Source organism: Zootoca vivipara, chromosome 3 (assembly GCF_963506605.1).
Source record: "Zootoca vivipara chromosome 3, rZooViv1.1, whole genome shotgun sequence".
Classification (NCBI taxonomy): Eukaryota; Metazoa; Chordata; class Lepidosauria; order Squamata; family Lacertidae; genus Zootoca; species Zootoca vivipara.
In genome coordinates, this window is record NC_083278.1 from 91622401 (window position 1) to 91642092 (window position 19692).

Below are 19692 nucleotides of genomic sequence, written 5' to 3' on the forward strand. Positions count from 1 at the left end.
AAACTTTAAGCTTCATTAGTTCCATAGTAAATCCGCGCCTGGTCTCGCTAAATCTTTTTTTGAGGCTGAGCCGTCCTGAGTTCAAGAGCCACGCTCCCGCCTAACCCGACCTACTGTATTACGGTATAAAGAACTCCGCTTCGCCTCCACCTGCTTGTTTCTCCCACGTGACTAGCGAAGCTTCGCCTGACGTGAGGCCGGGATTCTCCGCCCCGTCGCCTCCTCTTACTCAGAGCCACGTGATCCCACAGCCGTCATTCAAGGTTCAGCTCTCCTCCCTTTCCTTGCCCTCCCTGGTGCGCGTGCGCGGAACTGCAGGCTGAGGCACCGACGGCTTCCGGGTTGTGTTGGCTGCCGAGCTCGCTAGCCAGCTCAGGCCGGGCGCAGGGGGGCGGGGGCGGCTGTCGCGTTTAGAGAAAAGGGTGGTCGCGGGAAGAGGGGGGGGGGGGGAGAGCCCGCTTGGCGCCAACATGGCCTGCGCGCTCGTGCCTTTCTGCAGCTTCCAGGACCTGGAGTCGGCGCGGGATTTCCTGTGTTCGCACCTTCGTCAGGGGGGCGTCGGTGGTGGAGCGGGGGGCGCCAAGGAAAGCGGCGGAGGTGAGTGAGGAGAGCGAGAGGGTGTTGTAAAGAATGCACTTCAGCAGCTCTACCAGTGCTGCAGCTGCCTGTTGTCATCCTGTCTGTCATCGCTCAACTTTTCCATTATTGGAGGATGGGACACCCAAAAGGCAGAGGATGGCGGAGGGGAGAGGTCGTCGCCCTATGCCCAAGGCACCTTTCACCACTCAGTTTTTTCTTTTTTCTTTTCTCTTCTGGGTAAGGCCCAGGGACCCAGATCCTTCTGTGACGTTTCCTTAGAAGTAGATTCCTTTAAGTAGAGCTCCTTCCGATGCTAATTAAAAGCCTTCTGCTTGCAGATCCTGGTGGCCGTACAGCTTCATGTTTCTCTGCTCTGTGTGTGTTTGTGAGAAGGGAATGACAGGTGGACTGTTTATGGGAGCCTTGCATTTACACACTAGCCTAGTAGCCGAAGGCAAGTGGAGTAGTTCAGGGAAGGAGTGATGCTCTTGTCTCTCCACTGTTCCTAGCATAGAAATACAGCAGGCTGCTGCAGGAGAGGAGTTATTTCTCCTCTTGTGCCAGCCACTGGTACACAAGTAATATTACTTTGCAGGCAAGTAACTTTTTTTTTTGTACCAACTTATTTACAAGGCTGACTTGTGGCACCTGTGAGTGCTGTTATAAAAATTTTGCAGAGCTACACGGCCCTAGAATTAAGTGGATCCTCGACCCAGGAAGAGTCCAGGTATCCTGGCAAGCAGACAAAGTTTAAGCGTCTCCTGCCCACCAAATAACAGAGACCAAACCAGGACGTGCGAAGCAAGGCACTTTTATTTTTGCTGTTGCAACAGGGTCCTTCCTCTCACACAGGAGAACAAGGAAGGAACCCCAAACAAAGATGTCTTGTCCTTAAAAAGAGATTTGAAATTGGTTTCAGCCCACCCCCCAGAAGCATCATCCATATGTCACAGAAGGGGTGTAGCCCAAGACCCCTCTCCCTAGATTCATCATAGGTACATCATGAAAGGGGAGGTCTGGTGGCAGTAATCTGAGCATCCTGGACCCTGCCCCCTGCCCCCAAAACCTAATCAACAAAATTGAGAGATATTTACATTTCCCTGTTTCCCAGCCAAGTTAATCACACCCTTTTGTCTGGCAGTCAGGTATCAGGATGCCAGGGTTATCACTTTAATTCCTGAGACAATGAGAAGGTTCCCCTCACCCCACTTCTTCCTTGCAGAGGAACACCTGGTCAGAGAGAGTCAAAATGGTGTCAGTCAGGCCTGTTTTCCTGTGCTGCTTCAGACATGTTTCTGTACATTCATGTACATGTTTTATGAACAATTATTATATATATATATGACCTCAAAATTCTTATAACAGTGCCATAAGTAACGTGTGTGTTACCTGTACTCTGTCTCTTTCTACAGAGGGGACTAGGTGGGATCCTTTGCTCTGTGGTCTTACTGACTTACTGTCCATTGGCCATGGACTGAACATTGAGTGACGATTCACTAGTTGGATTGACTTTTTGGGTGTGGTGGTAGTGGTTCATAACTCTGAGCCAAAGTAAAAGTTATGGCAGAGTGGTTTATCCATGTAACTTCTGGGTGATTTGGGGATTGCTGCTGGATTCTGCTAATAATGTCATAAGTTTTCTGAACAAACTAGCCCAGGTGTAACTTGCCTTCATTTGTGATTATCAAAAAGGATGTTGCCTGCTTATCCTGTGAAGGCCAAATGCTGAACGGATATGTTATGTTTGCTTGCATTATATTCCATGTACCTAACTTGGACCTTATGTTTCAATGTTCCTTTCATGAGGGTTTTTTTTATAAAAAAATTATTGCAGAATATTAGTGCAGGAAAGCAGTTATATTGGTACAAATAGCAGAAGATCTAGCAAAACGTGTCTGTTTCAGATTCAGAGGGCTCACAGGACACAATCTTACTCTTTGCAATAAACAAAACAAAATGGTACAGTCTATGCATGCCTACTTGGAAGAAAGTCCTGCTGAATTCAGTGAGGCTGTTTCTTGCTAATGTGTGTTTTAGGATTGTAGCTTTACTGTACATAGAAAACTAGATGTTGGGGGAAGAGAAGCGGACACGGAGCAATGGATTCAACTACAAGAAAGAAGATTCCACCTAAACATTAGAAAGAACTTCCTGACAGTAAGAGCTGTTCGGCAGTGGAATTTGCTACCAAGGAGTGTGGTGGAGTCTCCTCCTTTGGAGGTCTTTAAGCAGAGGCTTGACAGGCATATGTCAAGAATGCTTTGATGGTGTTTCCTGCTCAGCAGGGGGTTGGACTGGATGGCCCTTGTGGTCTCTTCCAACTCTACGATTCTATGAGTGCTCCTAGCTTCTTTTTGACATATTATTTCTCTGAATGCTGAGCATTTAATTGTGTGCACCCATTTACAACCTGAAGTTACTGTAAATGTCTGTTTATAAAAACATAACTATAATAAGACAATTGTTCTTTCCTCGAAAGGAGTGAAGTTTTAGTGAAGATCTGATGTAATTCTGTTTGTTTAACAAAATTAATACACTGTACTGCTTGTTTGTAAATAGAACCTAAGCATTTTGTTAACCCTTGTGGCAATTGACTTTTCTTGAAAGACACTTTGCCTTTCATCATGGCTGTAAAAAAGATAAATTGTTTTACAACAAAAACTCAAAATTACTGAGTATGTCACTGAAGTTTGGGCTTAACTGTCCAAACAGTTCCTTATCATCTTGTCACTTGTATGCGCTGTCAGTGTAATAGCCTTCTGATTGAATCCATTGATTCAGCTATGTGCTGAATAAAAATATCTGTCCTGTAGGCGTGAGGATTTTCATGAACGAACGTACAGAGTAGCCAAAATATATTCTCATTGTTGCTGTCCACCTCCTCCCACAAGATATTGAGAACTCAGCAGACCTACTCTGTGCTTATTTCTTGTGGTTTTCAGAGGAGACCTGGAAGTGCCATTCTTTAAGGTAGCTCCTGAGCAAAAATGACCTTACATAGCATCTCCTGAGTGTACACAACTTGGGAAAGTTTTCACTAAATTGTATGGCATCTGTGTTAGAAATGCAGCCAGAAAATTATATTCTTAACTGTCATACCTTTTTGGAATAAGACAACAGGTGACACAGTATTTTCATGTGTTCCATTAACTGTGTTGCATAAACTATTTGTCCTATTAATGTGAGCCATAGGTGTAATTTACAGGGCATGTTTTGAATTTGGTACCCTGTGCAGTAGAAATAATACTTCTCTTTAGTGAAAAGCAGCGTTGGCCCTGAGAAATGATTGTGAACAATAGAACCACAATTAATTTTCCATATTATTTGTATGTCATAGAATCATAGAACCACTGAATTGTAGAGTTGGAAGGGAGCACGAGGGTCATCTAGTCCAACCCCCTGCTATGCAGGAAATCAAAGCCCTGGAAGAGTTATCATTAGCTTTTACAGTGTGGCTTCCTTGTGCCAGAAGAGGTCTGCAAGAATGCCCCTAAATTTTGGGGTGTTGGCAAGACAGGATAATTAAGATTTCCTGACAATGTTGTGCTTAATCTACATTATCCTTCATAATTTGTTAACTTTGTACATCTAAAATATAGGATGCCAGTGAAATGTTATAAAGAGCTTATAAATAAGAGCTTTGGAACCTGATCTGTGGTTACTCCAGATTATTTACTCTGCATTTATCTCATGAACCTCCCTGAGATCGTTTGATGAAGGGTGGTGTTTAAATCTAATCATCATCAACAACAACAACAAAATATTTAGGGTTATTGCTGATCTTTTGTTGGCTTTGACAGGGAAGCGTATACATGCCCTTTAAAATGTGTTGTGGCGGGGTGTGTTATTTGGTTGTTTTTGTTTCTATTGTGATTATGTATTTAGTGTTTTTATATTGTGATTTTATTCTGTGATTCGCCCTGAAACCTGAGGGTTTAGCGTGGTATATAAATTGAATAACTAACCCCCCCATTCATTCTGAACTATTAAAAATGAAATTTATGTACCTTGAGCTGTAGATAATTGCTAATATGACTGACAATACAATCCCAAACAGATCTCACCTGGGAGTGTGACTTTCATGCTTAGAATAGCACTGATAAGCTTCAATTCTAAACACAACCATAGTTCCATGCATAGGATTCTCCTGCTTTCTGATGTGACTATGCTCTTCTGAGCAGTGTCTTGTACCCAGGGATTGAACCTGAACTAATTTTTTGCATTTTCTTGCATTTGCGACAAGCATGAGCCTTGATTTGAAAAGTTCCAATAACCCATCGTCACCTACTCTCACCCCCTCCCCCTCCCATCCCTTATCTACCTCGTTTTCCCTCTTTCTTCTTAGTGTCTTACCAAATGAAACTGATTTGCAAAAATTATACATGTTAAAATATGAGAGACACTGCACACACCTTTGTAATTCAAGAAATCTTATATATATATATATATATATATATATATATATATATATGTGTGTGTGTGTGTGTGTGTGTGTGTGTGTGTGTGTGTGTAAATATATATATATATATATGCTCCAATAAACTTGCATATTGGTGTAAGTGACCTGTAGCCTAGAAGGAAAATTGAAGGCTTTCCTGCCTGGTCAAGTAAAGGTAATTGTTTCTTGCCATGGACAAGTCGGTAACTATTTCCAGGTGAGGAGTTGTGGTGGACTTAACTGGCAGAGAAAGTTCAGAAGTTGGAATGGCTTGGGGAAGGTTTATACTGAGGAAGAGAGTTGTCAGGAATAGCTTATGATGTGAGTATGTGCTTAAAATTTTCAGTTTGACCTGTCATAAGAGTTAGAGCTGTTAATAAAGAGACACCAACATAATAAAAGCAACCAAGCTATTAAATTAACTGTTTAATATTTCTCATTATGCAGCAGACTCCGTGCTAATTTTAATAAAAACTTGGCTGTATCGCTAAGAGGCTATTAGTGTCATGATGCCACAGAAAATCACCCCAGTTAAGATTACACCCGGGATAATTTGTGTAATTGGATTTTTCCAAATACTGCGTTTTTAAAAAGCAGTGCTTAAGAATAAGGGCCTGTTTAAATTTAACTTCCGTTGTTATTCTCTTTATTTTGGTGGAGTTTAGGTGACCCAATTGGCTACCACAGTGAGTTAATTAACGGTGGATTTATTGAATTTGTATTGATTTAAAATAAAACCATAGGGTGGAATCCAGTTGGTGCCTTGCATTCACAGAAAGTATTTCTGATTCAGAAGACACTTCTGCTAATGTAGTAGGAGGAAAGTGTTCTTGTTCACCCTTCTCCCTCCAGCTGTGCCCTCTTGACATCTGTTCTGTTTCAGAGGGTTCCTCAACTCTCTGGAGCCACTCTTTGGTGCTGGGGCAGGAAGGAAAGGGGAATTGGCAGACATGTCCTCCCCTCTTCTATCTGTGGAAGCATCCACTGGGTCAAAAGGCCTTCCCTGAGCTGAGCGCAAGGGCACCAAAGGGATTCACCCATAAATATCATCTGGTACAGCTAGTAGGTTGTTACTCTCTACTGCAGGCATGTCCAAAGTCTGGCCCAGGGGCCTAATCTGGCCCGCCAGTCGGCAGTTTATTTTCAGGGGTAAAATCCTAAAGGAAGGCCAACAACTTCAATCCTAAAAAAAGGTCAATAACTTTGGTCGGCCCTCACGCATGTTCACTTCATCAAATCTGGCCCTCTTTGAGAAAAGTTTGGACACTCCTGCTCTACTGGGTCATACTGCAGTGACAGAACTTCCACTATACAGTGGTACCTCGTTTTATGAACACAATTGGAACTGAAGCGTTCATAAACTGAAGCGAACTTTCCCATTGAAAGTAATGGAAAGTGGATTAATCCGTTCCAGACGGGTCCGCGGAGTACTCAACCTGAAGCGTACTTAACCCGAAGCATGGGTGTAATTGGTTCCGGAAGTCTGTTCATAAACTGAAGCGTTCATAAACTGAAGCGAACTTTCCCATTGAAAATAATGGAAAGTGAATTAATCCGTTCCAGATGGGTCCACGGCGTTCGTAAACCGAAAATTCATAAACTGAGGTGTTCATAAACCGAGGTTCCACTGTACAGATAAAAGGTCAGAAATAAGTGGTTGTTTGGGTTAAAGGTGGGTCTGGTAGGCTTGAACACTGATCATTTTTATTTATTCATCTGAAGGTCTCAGGGCGGTTCACAGCATAAAAATATAAGTTAAAAACACAAAATACATAATAAAAACAAGAACACAACAAACCAATACCCCCCCCCCCCAAAGTGGATCACTTGTGGCTTTTTGGTAATTGCTTCTTTTTAAGTTAAAAACACAAAATACATAATAAAAACAAGAACACAACAAACCAATACCCCCCCCAAGTGGATCACTTGTGGCTTTTTGGTAATTGCTTCTTTTTAATAGCAATACACTGATTATTTATTTAGGAACATTACAAAATTAATGGCATTTTCATTTTCATTTTACAGATATAATGGTGAACATGCCTCTTCTAGAAAGCTTCAGAATGTCTAGAACAGAGTATTGCATAGTTGTTTTCTAACAATTACTGGCTTAACTTTGCATAGGATGAGCTCCCTTCTGTGCTTTTCATTCAGTTTCTCCCTATGGCAGAGTGAAATATGTATGCCATAGGGATTTCTAGCTTTGCTTTATTAACTGCACAAACTCGAATATTTCTAAATTTGAATCGGAGGTGGAAATGATTTATTCTGGTGGTTATGCACAAAGGTCGAGTGACTCACTTCTTCAGACTATGTGGAGACCTTTTCAGTTCAATAAATTGCTTTTCCGTGGGAGTTTTTATAAATAGCTGTGTGTGGGTAATGGTGTTAGCAGCAGTGGTTACTTCCAGAATGGTGTATATCAGTGCTGGCAGTAATAAACTTCTAATTAAAAGCAGTCCTGCTTAGACATTTTGCCTTTGGTATTCTAATGCCATCTTTCCATGAGTAGAATTGATTCAATATGAATCTATATACCTGATCATAATACTTCGGAATGGGGCAGAATAGTTACTGTGGTCTAGCCGGCTTGATTTCGATGCTCTTTGTAGCCCTAGCAGCTATGCTGAACAAAATTGGCAGAAAGAAAAATATACAGTGATCTCAGCAAATGTTGAAATCTGAGTGTTATGTTCTAGTATTGCTTAGTCAATTGGTGGCCAAAAACAGTAGATTCTGTGGCTTTTCAGTTTAAGTTGTGAAACACCCAGCTTCTTAATTATGTAATAGAAACTACAAATAAATGTGTATTTCTTCTGTGTCGTTTGATTTTCATGGTAATGTCAGGGACCACAGCAAAGTGCTCCTGTTCCTTGACAGGTGTATCAAAATACAGGACCTGTTTTACTGAGCTATGCTAGACCAAAGATCTTACACTGCTTCTGTGAGATGATCAACCTGTTTCTAGAAAGGGGAAATACCGGGTATGTGGGTTGTGACTTATAACAGAGCTTATACGGAAGGCAGCATGGATTCTGGAGTGGACTTGCAAAACCCGGGAATGAGCAAGTTGAAGGCATCTCACCAGACATGTTCGATGAAGAAGGGGTTTGATTGATATCCTGATGTTGTAGGGGCAAAGACGACACGACTCGAGGCAGGTTGAACTCAATGGGAAGGCGACCAAGAGCAGAGCTCGAGCGCTTCCTTTTATTGAAAGCTCAGGATGACAGTTAATCATTACAACGACAGTGTAACTTCTAGCCAATTACAGCAGTGCAGTCCCATACAAGGTGATGTTTCCTGTAACGTCACAACCGTTCACTCCCTAAGACATCCTCCATAGCCCACGTGTTTTGCCATGCCCTCTGTCCATGCTCCAAGCACATGTCACTCTGTAAACACCCCCTCCTCGTTCCCATTGTGTTACCCTCCTTGGCTTGACCCATCTGGTTTGTCCTGATTCATCCAGTTCCATCCAGATCCCCCTAGATCCTTCTAGCTCTGTTGTGACCTGTTGCCCTGCTGACCTGAGCCTCTGACCTGTCCTTCTTCACGTGTTTCCCATTCTGACATTAGCCAGTTTGCCGCGCTAATGCCCATACTCTTGAAGATCGGTGTGGCTTGCCAGCACCAGATCTCAGTCATTCCCACACATGCCAGCACAATTTCCTCGTGTAATCCCCACATCCTGTTTTTGTTGCCTGCTTGTTTCTACAAAACAGTTAATTGACAAATACCAGTCATGTTGCATTTGATTTGATGTGAGGCAAGTTGTGTAGGTCTGTGAGCCCAGTGATCGCTGGCTCAGACTTCTCTCCCTGGTCAGGTATTTAGACTCTGCACCTTCTGCCTCTGAGTTGTCTGCAGAGATGGCTTAATTTGCATGCAGTCTTTTTCCTTGGAAGGCTGTTATGGGTATTGCTTTATAAACCCCCTTACGGTTATTTCTATATTTAAAATTAATAGTTAATCAAATGCTTTTCTCGGCATCGAAAAGTGATATATGGACCATGGTTATGATTTTGAAACTAAGCTAGAATTTTCCAATATTAGGTAAACCAGCAAACTGGGAAGAAGATGGTTGGGGAGCGTGGGATGAAGCAGAAACGCAAGGACCTGTAAGCCTCTCTGTTTGCTTTCATTACTAATTATGCCTTCTGTAGATGTGCATTCTTTGTTCCTTGGAATAATATGAATAATCCATTGAGTAACTCTGTTAACTGTTTTCAGTAATTAAACTTTTAAGGTTCAATTCACACATCCAACTTACAGGTTGATGATCATACAGTGTTTCTTCCTGTTATGAGTACATCCTATTTTATTTTATTCAAATATTTATAACATGCCTTTGCACAAATGTTACCTTAAAGTTGCTAAGAAATTTAACTACAGTCAGCAAAATGAAAATAGCTCTTACTTTGAGAGCCATTGCACAGTGGAAAGAAAAATCAAATGCTCTCACTGTCCTACGAAATTTGCAATTACTGTACATGGAAATAGGCTTATTTACATTTCCCCTAAATGCTGCTATCTTTTGTGTTTGTGAGTGTGGACATATATGTTTCTTTATAACACTATATATGTTCCCCACAAAATTAATAGCTTTAAAAATCACTGTACACAGGAGGAGGAGGAAGAATCAACTTCTAAGACTCAGGCAAATTCCTGGCTTCAGGACTGTGTCTTATCCTTGTCGCCAACAAATGATCTCATGGCAATAGCTCGTGAGCAGAAAGCTGTGTTTTTTGTGCGTAAGTATGCTTGTATGCAGTTTGTATTCCTTTGATTGTATCCTGGTGATCAATAGCAGGTTTCAGATTCACAGACTTTTAATTTGTTCCCATTTCTGTTCAGTTTATTTAAAGTGTATTTACCCCACTCTTCAGCTAAAAAAGGCTCCTGCAGCAGCTTGCAAAGATCAATAATATGGCAGCCCCTGCCCTCAGGCTTGCAATCTACAAGGCATGGCACTAAAGGAAAACGGGTTTGGGAGGGAGGAGGTAGAAAGGAAGCTTGTTTTTCATTACAAAGTGCAGCAGATGATAAAGCAGAGTCATGGGGCTTGATCTAAGCACAATGAATGGTAGTCACCGGATTTTCCTTATTCAACAAGAAAGCTGTTAGGAGCAAGATACTGTTCTACAATTGCTGTGGTCCTGTCACTAAGGGACAATTGCAGCAAATAACATTGCTTCTGCAAAAGCACATATTAGCAATACTTATTCTTCACGTTCTCCCCCACCTTTTATTGATACAGATTGATAAACCTGAATTTTGAGTGGAACTTCACTCAAGGGATGCTCCGATTGCATGAAGGAGAAGAGGCAATTTTATCTTATTCTTGCGGCTCCTTGTAGGTGCCACCAAAAAAGGAGGATTGAGGGAACTACATACAATGGTGGGGGAGGTGGTATGTAGAACACAGGGAGAATTAGCCTCCCACCCCTTCTTCCAATGAAAATCTCCCCTGGTTTTGAGTTCCTTGTATGAACAGAACAACCTCTTCCATTTGCTATACATTTGTACCTCGTTTTACGAACTTAATCCGTTCTTAAACCGAAACCGTTCTCAAACCAAAGTGCGCTTTCCCTAATGAGGCCACCTGCCGCCGGTGCCCTTCCACCATTCGGATTCCTTTCTTAGACCGAGTTAAAGTTTGCAAACCAGGACACTTACTTCCGGTTTTGCAGAGTTCATAAACCAAATAGTTCGTAAACAGGGCTGTTCTTAAACTGAGGTACCACTGTAGTTTCTAACAAAGCTATGATCTGACTTTAGATGCAATAAGAATCAGATGGTTGCTAAAGAATGTATCTCCCCATTTTGGCTTATGCATTAAAAGAAGTATTAGAGTGTTATGCTGTTCCCAAGTAAGTGCATATAGAATTATTATGGAAGGAAGTCCAGGGAAATAGATTTTACAAGGCAAAATCTTTGTGGTGCAGAAGAAAAGAAAAATAGTTAAATGCCTGGAAGCTGAAACCTTTATTTTTATGGGTGATACCCAAGAAAAACATCACCTTTTTATTTAACTGTGTTACCTTAAAGTATAACACTTTATCCACTTTTCTCTCCCCCGCTTCCCAGCAAAATGGAAGCACAGTGAAAAAGGGAAAGAAGAAATGCAGTTTGCTGTTGGCTGGAGTGGCTCTTTGAATGTTGAAGAAGGGTAGGCATGGGATCTAGAATATGTTGTGAATGAAAACGTCACTGATTATTTTTTTTACTGCTCTGTCAAAACTTATACATAAGAGGTGATCCAAAGGAATGTACATACAAGTCTCCCTTGTGTTGAGTCAGATCATTGGTCCATGTAGTTCATTACGTCCAAGCCAGTTCCCCCAGCCTGGTGCCCTTCAGGTGATTTGAACTAGAACTTTCATCATGCCTGCTCATTGCTGAAGCTGGCCAGTTGGGAGTTACTCGAAACACCTGGAGGGCACCAGGTTGGGGAAGGCTGGCCTGCGCTACCTGGCAGCAGCTCTCCAGGGTTTCACACAGGATTTTTTTCTCAGCCATACCCAGGGTTGAACCCAGGACTGTCTGCATGCAATGCAGGAAGGAGACTCTACCACTGAGATCTAGCCCTCCTCCAAGAAGCACCCACACATGTCTTGTTCTCATTCTCTCTAGTGGAGAAAATTCCTTCTATTCATGTATGAGAATGGGAAAGTGGGTGGAGGAAGGGAGCTACTGGTTGAGCACAATGATTCCATATAGCAAATAAGATACCTAGAACAGCGTTTCTCAACCGCTGTTCCGCGGCACACTAGTGTGCCGCGAGACGCTGGCTGGTGTGCCGCGACGTGCGGCGACGAGAAGGGCGATTTGCCTTGTCATGTGCCTGGCGGCCGCCAATAACAAAAACTGACCCGCCGGAAAGCAATATTTCTCCTCCTCTTTCCCAAAGCTCAGTGCAAACGAGCCTGGCGGCTGCCAATGCAAATTGCTGACCTGCCGGAAAGCAATATTTGGCAAGTGTTTCTTACAGTCATAATTATAATATAGGGCGGCACAGAGTTAATTTTTTAAACTTTTTTAATGGTGGTGTGCCTCGTGATTTTTTTCACGGAACAAGTGTGCTGTGGCCCAAAAAAGGTTGAGAAACACTGACCTAGAAGAAGAAAACAGCTATTAAAATTGCTATGCATCATAAGCTGCCAAAAGCTTTAAAGGGCAGCACCTTTGTTTTTTAGACAGGCGCAAGGATGCTATTAAATCACCATTAATTAGAACAGCAGACCTTAATCAGTTAATTGATGTGCTGCAGATAAGTGATTAAAACATGCTTTTGAATTTAAAATCTGCCTGTTTGATTTAATTGCTTGTATATTTTGGGGAGTTCTTAGACTGCAGGCTTCGTCGTCTCTTCACTGTTTTAGGTGTAGCTTCTCTAGGTGAATCTGTGAAGCTCTCTATTCCAGTTAGACAACTGAGTGGTGTTGTGAAGTGGAGGTAGGAAAAGGAGGGGGTAGTGGTGGCGCTACAAAGATGCTGGATTTAGACATGTGACATCCCCGTGATGATGTGCAGTGGTTCACGTTCTCTTATTCTGGGATAATTAACATGAAATGTCCATGGCCTTGTTAGGCACGAGCAGGAAAAAGCCTAAACAAATCTAGACTGCGTAGTTGGAGGAAAACATGAGCACAGAATATGCAAACAAATGGCTTGTGCCATAAATCCATCTTTACTGGGTGTGCAGTTATGTGGTGGTTGCCTCAGTATAGCTGGCTTGTGTGAAAGAGGGCCTGTATCGAACATTCCCTCTGCTCTGTTGACCAATTGCAGCAGGCGTATGGGGAGGAAACTCTGTTGCTCAGGGCTTCTGTTGACAGGGTTTGTTGGATGAATCCCACTCTGTTTTGTAATGTTATTAATGCTGACAGTTCTCTTCGTGGCAGAGTGCTTAATACTGCTGTATTTTTCCTCCAGTGAATGTGTGAGCAGTGTACTGTGCATTCCACTGGCAAGTCAAAAGAGGTAAGAAAATGCTTTTAAAAACACACACACACACACACACACACACACACACACACACACACACAGCTAGACCTCCTTTACAAAGCCTGGTGCTGCCTTTAGATGCACCCATGGTAATTTCATCAATTCAGAGTAAGACTTGACATGATTCCTTTCATTTTCTTTGAGACAGGAGCTCCACAGGACGACCTGACTGGAACTGTATTGTTGTGGGCTTCACCTCTGGCTACGTTCGCTTCTACACAGAGGTTTGTCACTTGTCACCATGGTTTGCCTGCCTGCTGAGGGCTTTGTCACGTACCATGGTTTTCTTGTGTAGAATTAACAATGCTGAAGTACGGCGCGTATGATATTTTCGATATGAATGCCCCAAGAAGACAGCCGTTTCTTAGCTTCTTCCTTATGCAAGTGTATTTATGACAAACCCCCAACATAACTGGCACCGTGCTTCAAAACTATATTAAGGTTCCTATGCAGTGGTACCTCCGGTTGCAGACGGGATCTGTTCTGGAGCTTCGGTCGGATCCCAAGGTTTCTGCAATTGGAGGGACCGCTTCTGCGCATGCGCGCGCCGCAAAACCCCAGAAATATACTTCTGGGTTTGCCGCTTACGTATCCCGAAGTTTACGACTGTAGTGCTGGAAAAACACGTAATGTGTGAGGTGACCTTTGAGGTTTTGTGACTTGTAGCCCCATCTTACCAGTAATATACTGAATACTCTTTCAGCTTTGTTGTTCTCACTTTTTAGAATGGAGTGCTTCTGCTGGCACAGCTTTTGAATGAAGACCCTGTTATGCAGCTTAAATGCCGAACTTATGAGATTCCACGGCACCCTGGAGTTACAGAGCAGGTATGATGGCAGATATATAAGAAAGTGAAATAATTACAGAGTATGATACGGTTTTCAACGGTTAATCGTTCAGAGCTGAAGCTTTTTTTTTGAATGTGTCGCGGGAATTAAATTTATTGGGGCTATGCAGGCAACAATCCATAACTATGGTTAAAGGATTTGAATTGGGCTTGCTGGCTTGAGTGGGTCCTCACTACCCCTTTCTTATTGTGTAGATTTGCCTTCCCTGCTTTGCCTCATCATGGCTCATCATTGCGTTTTTCACTATTAATCATGGTTTAGGACAGGGTTGACGAACCTGCAGCCATTGAACCACGTATGTCCCCCAAAATTTGTCATTAAACCAAAAACTGTTCCTTTGGTTTTCTGTAATGCCATGATGTCAAAAGGATCTTGTGCCCACCACATGCCATTTTTTAAAAATAAAACATTTACACCCACTTTTTTGTGCAGCCACTGGAGCCAGCGCGTAGGTCAATGGAGCCCTCAAAAAAGTTAACCGTCCCTAGTTTAGGCTAACCATGATGTGCTTTCAACCCAGGGTTTGAGATCATGTTTTGAATCTGGTTACAAATGCTAGGCTATGAGCTTTCCCTGCAGATGTTGATCTTATACTGTTGCATTTGTTGTTGAGGTGTCAAGGCTGGTGAAGTGGAGCTGTGCCAAACTGCACTAAGTGACAACCTAGACTGCCCCATTTGTCTTTATAAAGTGCTGGGCAATGAGCCTGCATCAGTTGTGTCTTATTTTCCGCACTTCTTTTCTGCTCTACCGCTGGACGAGCAGGGTTCAGATCCTGGTGCTATAGTCTGAATGAACACTGGTGTTTGCTTAAAAGTGAAATAAGCCAAACAGGATAGCACATTAATTCATTTTGCTACAACAAGGCAATGATCTTCTTTTTCTTCAGAACGAGGAACTGAGCATCCTTTATCCTGCAGCAGTTGTGACAATTGATGGTTTCAGCCTATTTCAGTCCCTCCGTGCTTGTCGAAACCAAGTAGCAAGAGGTAGGTCCAGGCATGTGGGAGAATTTGACCCATTTTAGCGTGCCTTCCGGTGGCAAAAGTGTATTAAACATTTTATTGTTTGGCAATACATACAGGGATGTTACAAAGCATTGGGCGATATCCAGCATTAGCCATGCTCGGAGTAGACAACTGAAATCAATGAATTTACCAATTTATTTCCGTGGCTCTGTTCTGCATATGACTACCAATGGATATCACCCACTTTGGAAAGTTTTCCTTTCTGGAAATCTGACAGCGTCAAGACTCCAAAGCAGTCCCACTTGAGTAAAATGTTAGATATCTTCATAATTTTATTGTCCTGCTGGCTACTTGTAACTTTGAGTACTCTCTGAATTTTGGAACTCTAATGACTGGTATAGTTTGTATCAGATGTGAGCCTGTTATTGCTGGCAACCTGGCAACACATATTCTTGTTTCATTGAGAACTTGGTATAGGTTTGGTGGTACATTTTACTTTTGCCTCATGCGCCAAAGTGAACCGCTTGCCTTTTGAATGTTGTATTGTGTAAAGAAGAAGAAGCTTTAATCACTCTAATGTTATTTAGTCTCTCTTCCCCCCCCCCAAAAAAAAATCTGTTCCAAGGACTTGGTATATGACTGTTCTTGCAAAAAAACTTGTGGCTTGCTAAATGCTACCTACAGAGTTTACTGGTTGATTAGCGAATTAAATATAGATCACTAACTTCTAAATGTCCTGTACTATACTGGCTATAAGCAATAACTTACAACACAATCCCATGCATATCTAACCCGAAATAAGCATGACTTACACTCATGTAAGTGCATATAAAATTGCAGTCTTGATTCTGTCTTTCAATTAAACTTAGACTTGGCAATATGATGCACGATACAATTTCTCCATTAAATTTTGCTTTACATTAAGTAAGGGAACAATTAAATGTGACTGAACCTTTTAAACTGTCAGTTCAGTTCAGCAGCACATACATTTATCATTACTGTGTGCTGGTCAGTGTACCATAACTTTATTCTAGCCAATAGTTATCTGCTCTCTCTCTTTCTCCCTGTCTGATAAAAAATGGACAGCTGCAGCTTCAGGCAATGAGAACGTTCAGCCACCACCTTTAGCCTATAAGAAATGGGGTCTGCAGGATGTGGATACTATAGTTGATCATGTTAGTGTTGGTAAGTATTACATTGGCTCACTCTATTAAATGAATAGAACTGTCGCTGAATGGATGCAGCAGCTTATACAGTCAATCATAAAAAGCATGTATATAGCAACAGTGTAGAGGATTTAAAAACACTTCATGTAAGCTGCCTTGGTAATCCTTACCGTTTTTCTAGTTCTCTTTGGTTTCTTAGTTAATACACTATGTGAAAACCAGTGCCACATAATACACATTCCGCATTTGTAAGAACTCAGATCTTCTGGTGTGGCAGCAGCTACACTGTGGAACTCCCTGCCGATTGACTCCAGGCAGCTGCCTTCACTGTACCCTTTTCCATCACCTACTGAAAACATTCTTGTTCAGACAAGCCTACCTGGATGCTTAGAAAACTGATGCAAGTTTGAATTTATTAAAAACTCCTTAGAGGTTCTTTTTTTTGACACTATCAAGCAGTGCATAAATTATACGAAATAAATGGGTCTATATTATTTCCACTTCTCTTTGGTTTCTTAGTTCATACACTACACAAATAGGACAGTATCATTTCTGGTTGTCTTCAGTTTCTTAGTTAGTTTACTATATCAATAGCTCAAGTTTTTGGATCCCAGCGTCAGCAGAAGGACGCAGCTGCTACTTTCTTCCTGGCCCCAACCCCATCTTGAGAGGCAGCCACTGTCTACACTTGTCACTCAAGGGTCTTAAAGGGTAAGGTAACTGACAAGTCTTCACACTCAACCATGAAGGGTTATTCCTGCAGTCCCAGAGCTCATGAAATATTCATGAATATTGAAAATATTCAAGATCGTTAGATTTCTTTTTGTGCGCCGTATTAAGTTTATTGCCAATAAAACCTTTGCCTCAGTATGCCTCAGGCCTGCATATTTTTAATAGAGCCTAAGTAGTGTCTGTTGTTAAATCTTCTTGGAGCTTTCAGGAAACGACAGGCTTGTTTTTCTAAACTTGTGATAATATTTGGGCCCGAGTTCATGTAGGGCTTTTAGAAATTTGGAGACATGCATTTCTAAAATTTGTTTCCTTTTTTTTAAAAAAAAATCCAAAATAGGTATCATGACTCTTTCGCCTTTTGACCAGATGAAGACTGCCTCCAATATTGGTGGATTTAATGCAGCCATAAAGAATAACCCTCCTGCTATGTCTCAGTACATCACTGTAGGGTCAAATCCTTTCACGGGTTTCTTTTATGCGCTTGAGGTAAGTGTATTATGAATTAGTCATTGTGAAATGCAGTGGGCTGCCTGGGAGATGGGACATTCCTGTTCCCTGCTGTGCATATTTTCATTGTCTGCTTTTGCTGATATTATTGGGGGGTGGGGGTGGGGGGAAGACTCATGTGGGGAGCAAAACTGGAGATCAGTATGCTCTAAAACTTGAGCTGAAATGCCTCGTCTCTGCACCTAATGAGAGGTTGAAGGGGAAGAGCCCTGAAATCCCTACCAGAACCATGTCAGTCTTCAGCCTGTGTGCTTCAAATGGAGTTAGGGCCACCATCTGCGTGAGGGAGATGATGTGACCAGCCGGACCAGTGCTCCAGTTGCATTCCTTGCTTCCTCCAACCACCAAACTGTGGTTTAGAACAAAACAATGGTCAATTTCAAAGCAAGCCCACTTCAAGCCATACTGGCTTGTTAATAAGCAGAGCTGGGTGTTGCAAAGATCCTGCCAGCTATGTGGGAACAAAAATGGGAAGGGTATGAGCCAGATGTTCCTTCCTCACTGTGTGTATAATCAAACCATGGTTTAGTGTTACAGTTTGTAGCTACCATCTGCAGTGATGCTGTGAGTGAGTGGTTCTGCTTTCCAAGAAAATGGCCAGAAAATGGCCTCAGTGCCTAGAAGCACCTTTTGCCAGCAGTGACAGGTACAACTACTTTTGGCTGTTCTGGACTGGGAGAGCTTGGTCACAATAAACACAGGTCCCACTTTCTGAAGATCCAGGGAAATCATTCATTAGGCAAGCGTTTGCATAGCGAGACCGTGGGAGCATAGCGAGAATCTATGGGAGCACTTCTAATGCGGGGTTTGCCTGCTCTCTTTCCTGCCTCTCTCTATATTTTTCCTCCCTGAAATTGCTGCAGCCAATCAGCAAAAGAGAGACAAAAGTAAAAAACTGATTTGTCCGACCTCCCTGATTGTTCTGGCTCCTCCCATCCCGTTCTTCATGAGCTCTGCCTGGGCATTGTTGCCACTGACCAGCACAAAAAAATCCCACAAGGAAGTAAGGAAGACGGATACTTGGATAAGTGACTTTGCAGAGTATACTGAGGTTTGGGAATAATTCTTTGAGTATGGATAAGTGAATTTTTGGATCGTGAGCGTGCATATAGAGGGACCTGTATGTTGTTCAGACATTGGTGATGTCAAGGTTTGATTCCTGCAGTGCACTCTTATATGGAGATTCCCTTCTATTTTATCTGGAAGCTGCAGTTAGTGCAGAATGCTGCAGCATGGCTGCTGGCAGGAGCGACATGACTCTGTCCTCTGCTCAGAAATGTGCAATGGTTCCTGATTTCCTGCAGGGCCAAGTTCAAGGTGCTGCTGTTGGCATACTGTATGCTGATGTACTTAGCAGCTTGGGACCAGTTTGCTTGCAGGATCACCTTGCCCCATGTATGTCCACTTGACTGCTTTGATCTGTGCAACCAGCACTGTTGACAGGTGCCACTAAATACTTGATCCACAGTTGTAAGAAATCAGTCTTTTCATCTGGAAGCCCTTTCACTTTGGAACTCCCTGCCTGTTGACGCCAGGCAGGCACCTTTGCTGGGCTGCTTAAAACATTTTTTTTAGACAGGCCCATGGAGAATTTACATCTGCTTTAATCTGTTTTTGGCTTATTTTTCATATTTAATCCCCCCCACCAATAATAATTTATAGCAGACATTTCAAGGTGATACGTGTACATTAAGATCACTTTTCTGTCTGTAGATATGATGTCCTGAAAAGCAAAGTTTCTAAGGAGTAATGGACTCCTTTGCTAGTTTATAAAAATATGTCTTATCTTTCCTCTAGGGTAGTTCACAGCCTCTGTTGTCTCATGTTGCTTTAGCAGTTGCGAGTAAGCTGACATCTGCATTATTTAATGCTGCCAGGTAATGAAAGTCAAAACAATACTACAATGAACAATAGTTTGAACATTGTGTCTTTGGCATGTGTTTTCTTTAAATTGAAATAATGTTTTTATTGATTCCCCCCCCCCTGTTTCAAGTGGTTGGCTTGGGTGGAAGCATAAGCAGGAAGAAGAGCCTGCGCAGAAGCAGAAACCCAAGGTTGAGCCTGCAACTCCTTTAGCTGTAAGGCAAGTGTTTATAGAACTGAGTTGTTGTTTTTTAAAGAGAAAATGCATAACTGTTGTCCATATTGCTTATGTATGTGCTAAATACATGTAAGGCCCAAACTTCCAATTCCAGTACACTTTAATACACCCTTCTCCAAACTAGTGCTTTCCAAGTGTTTTGAAATTCATTTCCCATCATCCGCAGCTGGCATGGCCAGTTCAAAATGTATTGAGTGTACCAGGTTGGGAAGGCTACCTTAGTGTATAAATAAAGCTGCCTCTCCTCTTCTCCTGCCCCAACTGTCTAACATGTTGTGCATCCCTCCCACCTTGCCATAGGCTGACTGTTGCCTAGTTCATACTTGGTACTGGCCTCTATGAG

At 42.3% G+C, this 19692-nt stretch overlaps 1 protein-coding gene across 1 annotated transcript in view; it reads left to right on the plus strand.

Annotated features, from left to right (window-relative positions):
* Window positions 1–429: 429 nt before the first annotated feature.
* RAB3GAP2 (RAB3 GTPase activating non-catalytic protein subunit 2) overlaps window positions 430–19692 on the plus strand; it is a 53092-nt gene continuing 33829 nt past the window's right edge. Inside the window, exons 1-12 of the mRNA XM_060272992.1 lie at window positions 430–597; window positions 9074–9138; window positions 9645–9771; window positions 11108–11189; window positions 12956–13003; window positions 13176–13251; window positions 13753–13854; window positions 14765–14864; window positions 15930–16028; window positions 17079–17227; window positions 19046–19125; window positions 19242–19331. Of these exons, the coding sequence (XP_060128975.1) occupies window positions 471–597; window positions 9074–9138; window positions 9645–9771; window positions 11108–11189; window positions 12956–13003; window positions 13176–13251; window positions 13753–13854; window positions 14765–14864; window positions 15930–16028; window positions 17079–17227; window positions 19046–19125; window positions 19242–19331 (1145 nt within the window). The 5' untranslated portion in view covers window positions 430–470. The remainder of the gene's footprint in view (window positions 598–9073; window positions 9139–9644; window positions 9772–11107; window positions 11190–12955; window positions 13004–13175; window positions 13252–13752; window positions 13855–14764; window positions 14865–15929; window positions 16029–17078; window positions 17228–19045; window positions 19126–19241; window positions 19332–19692) is intronic.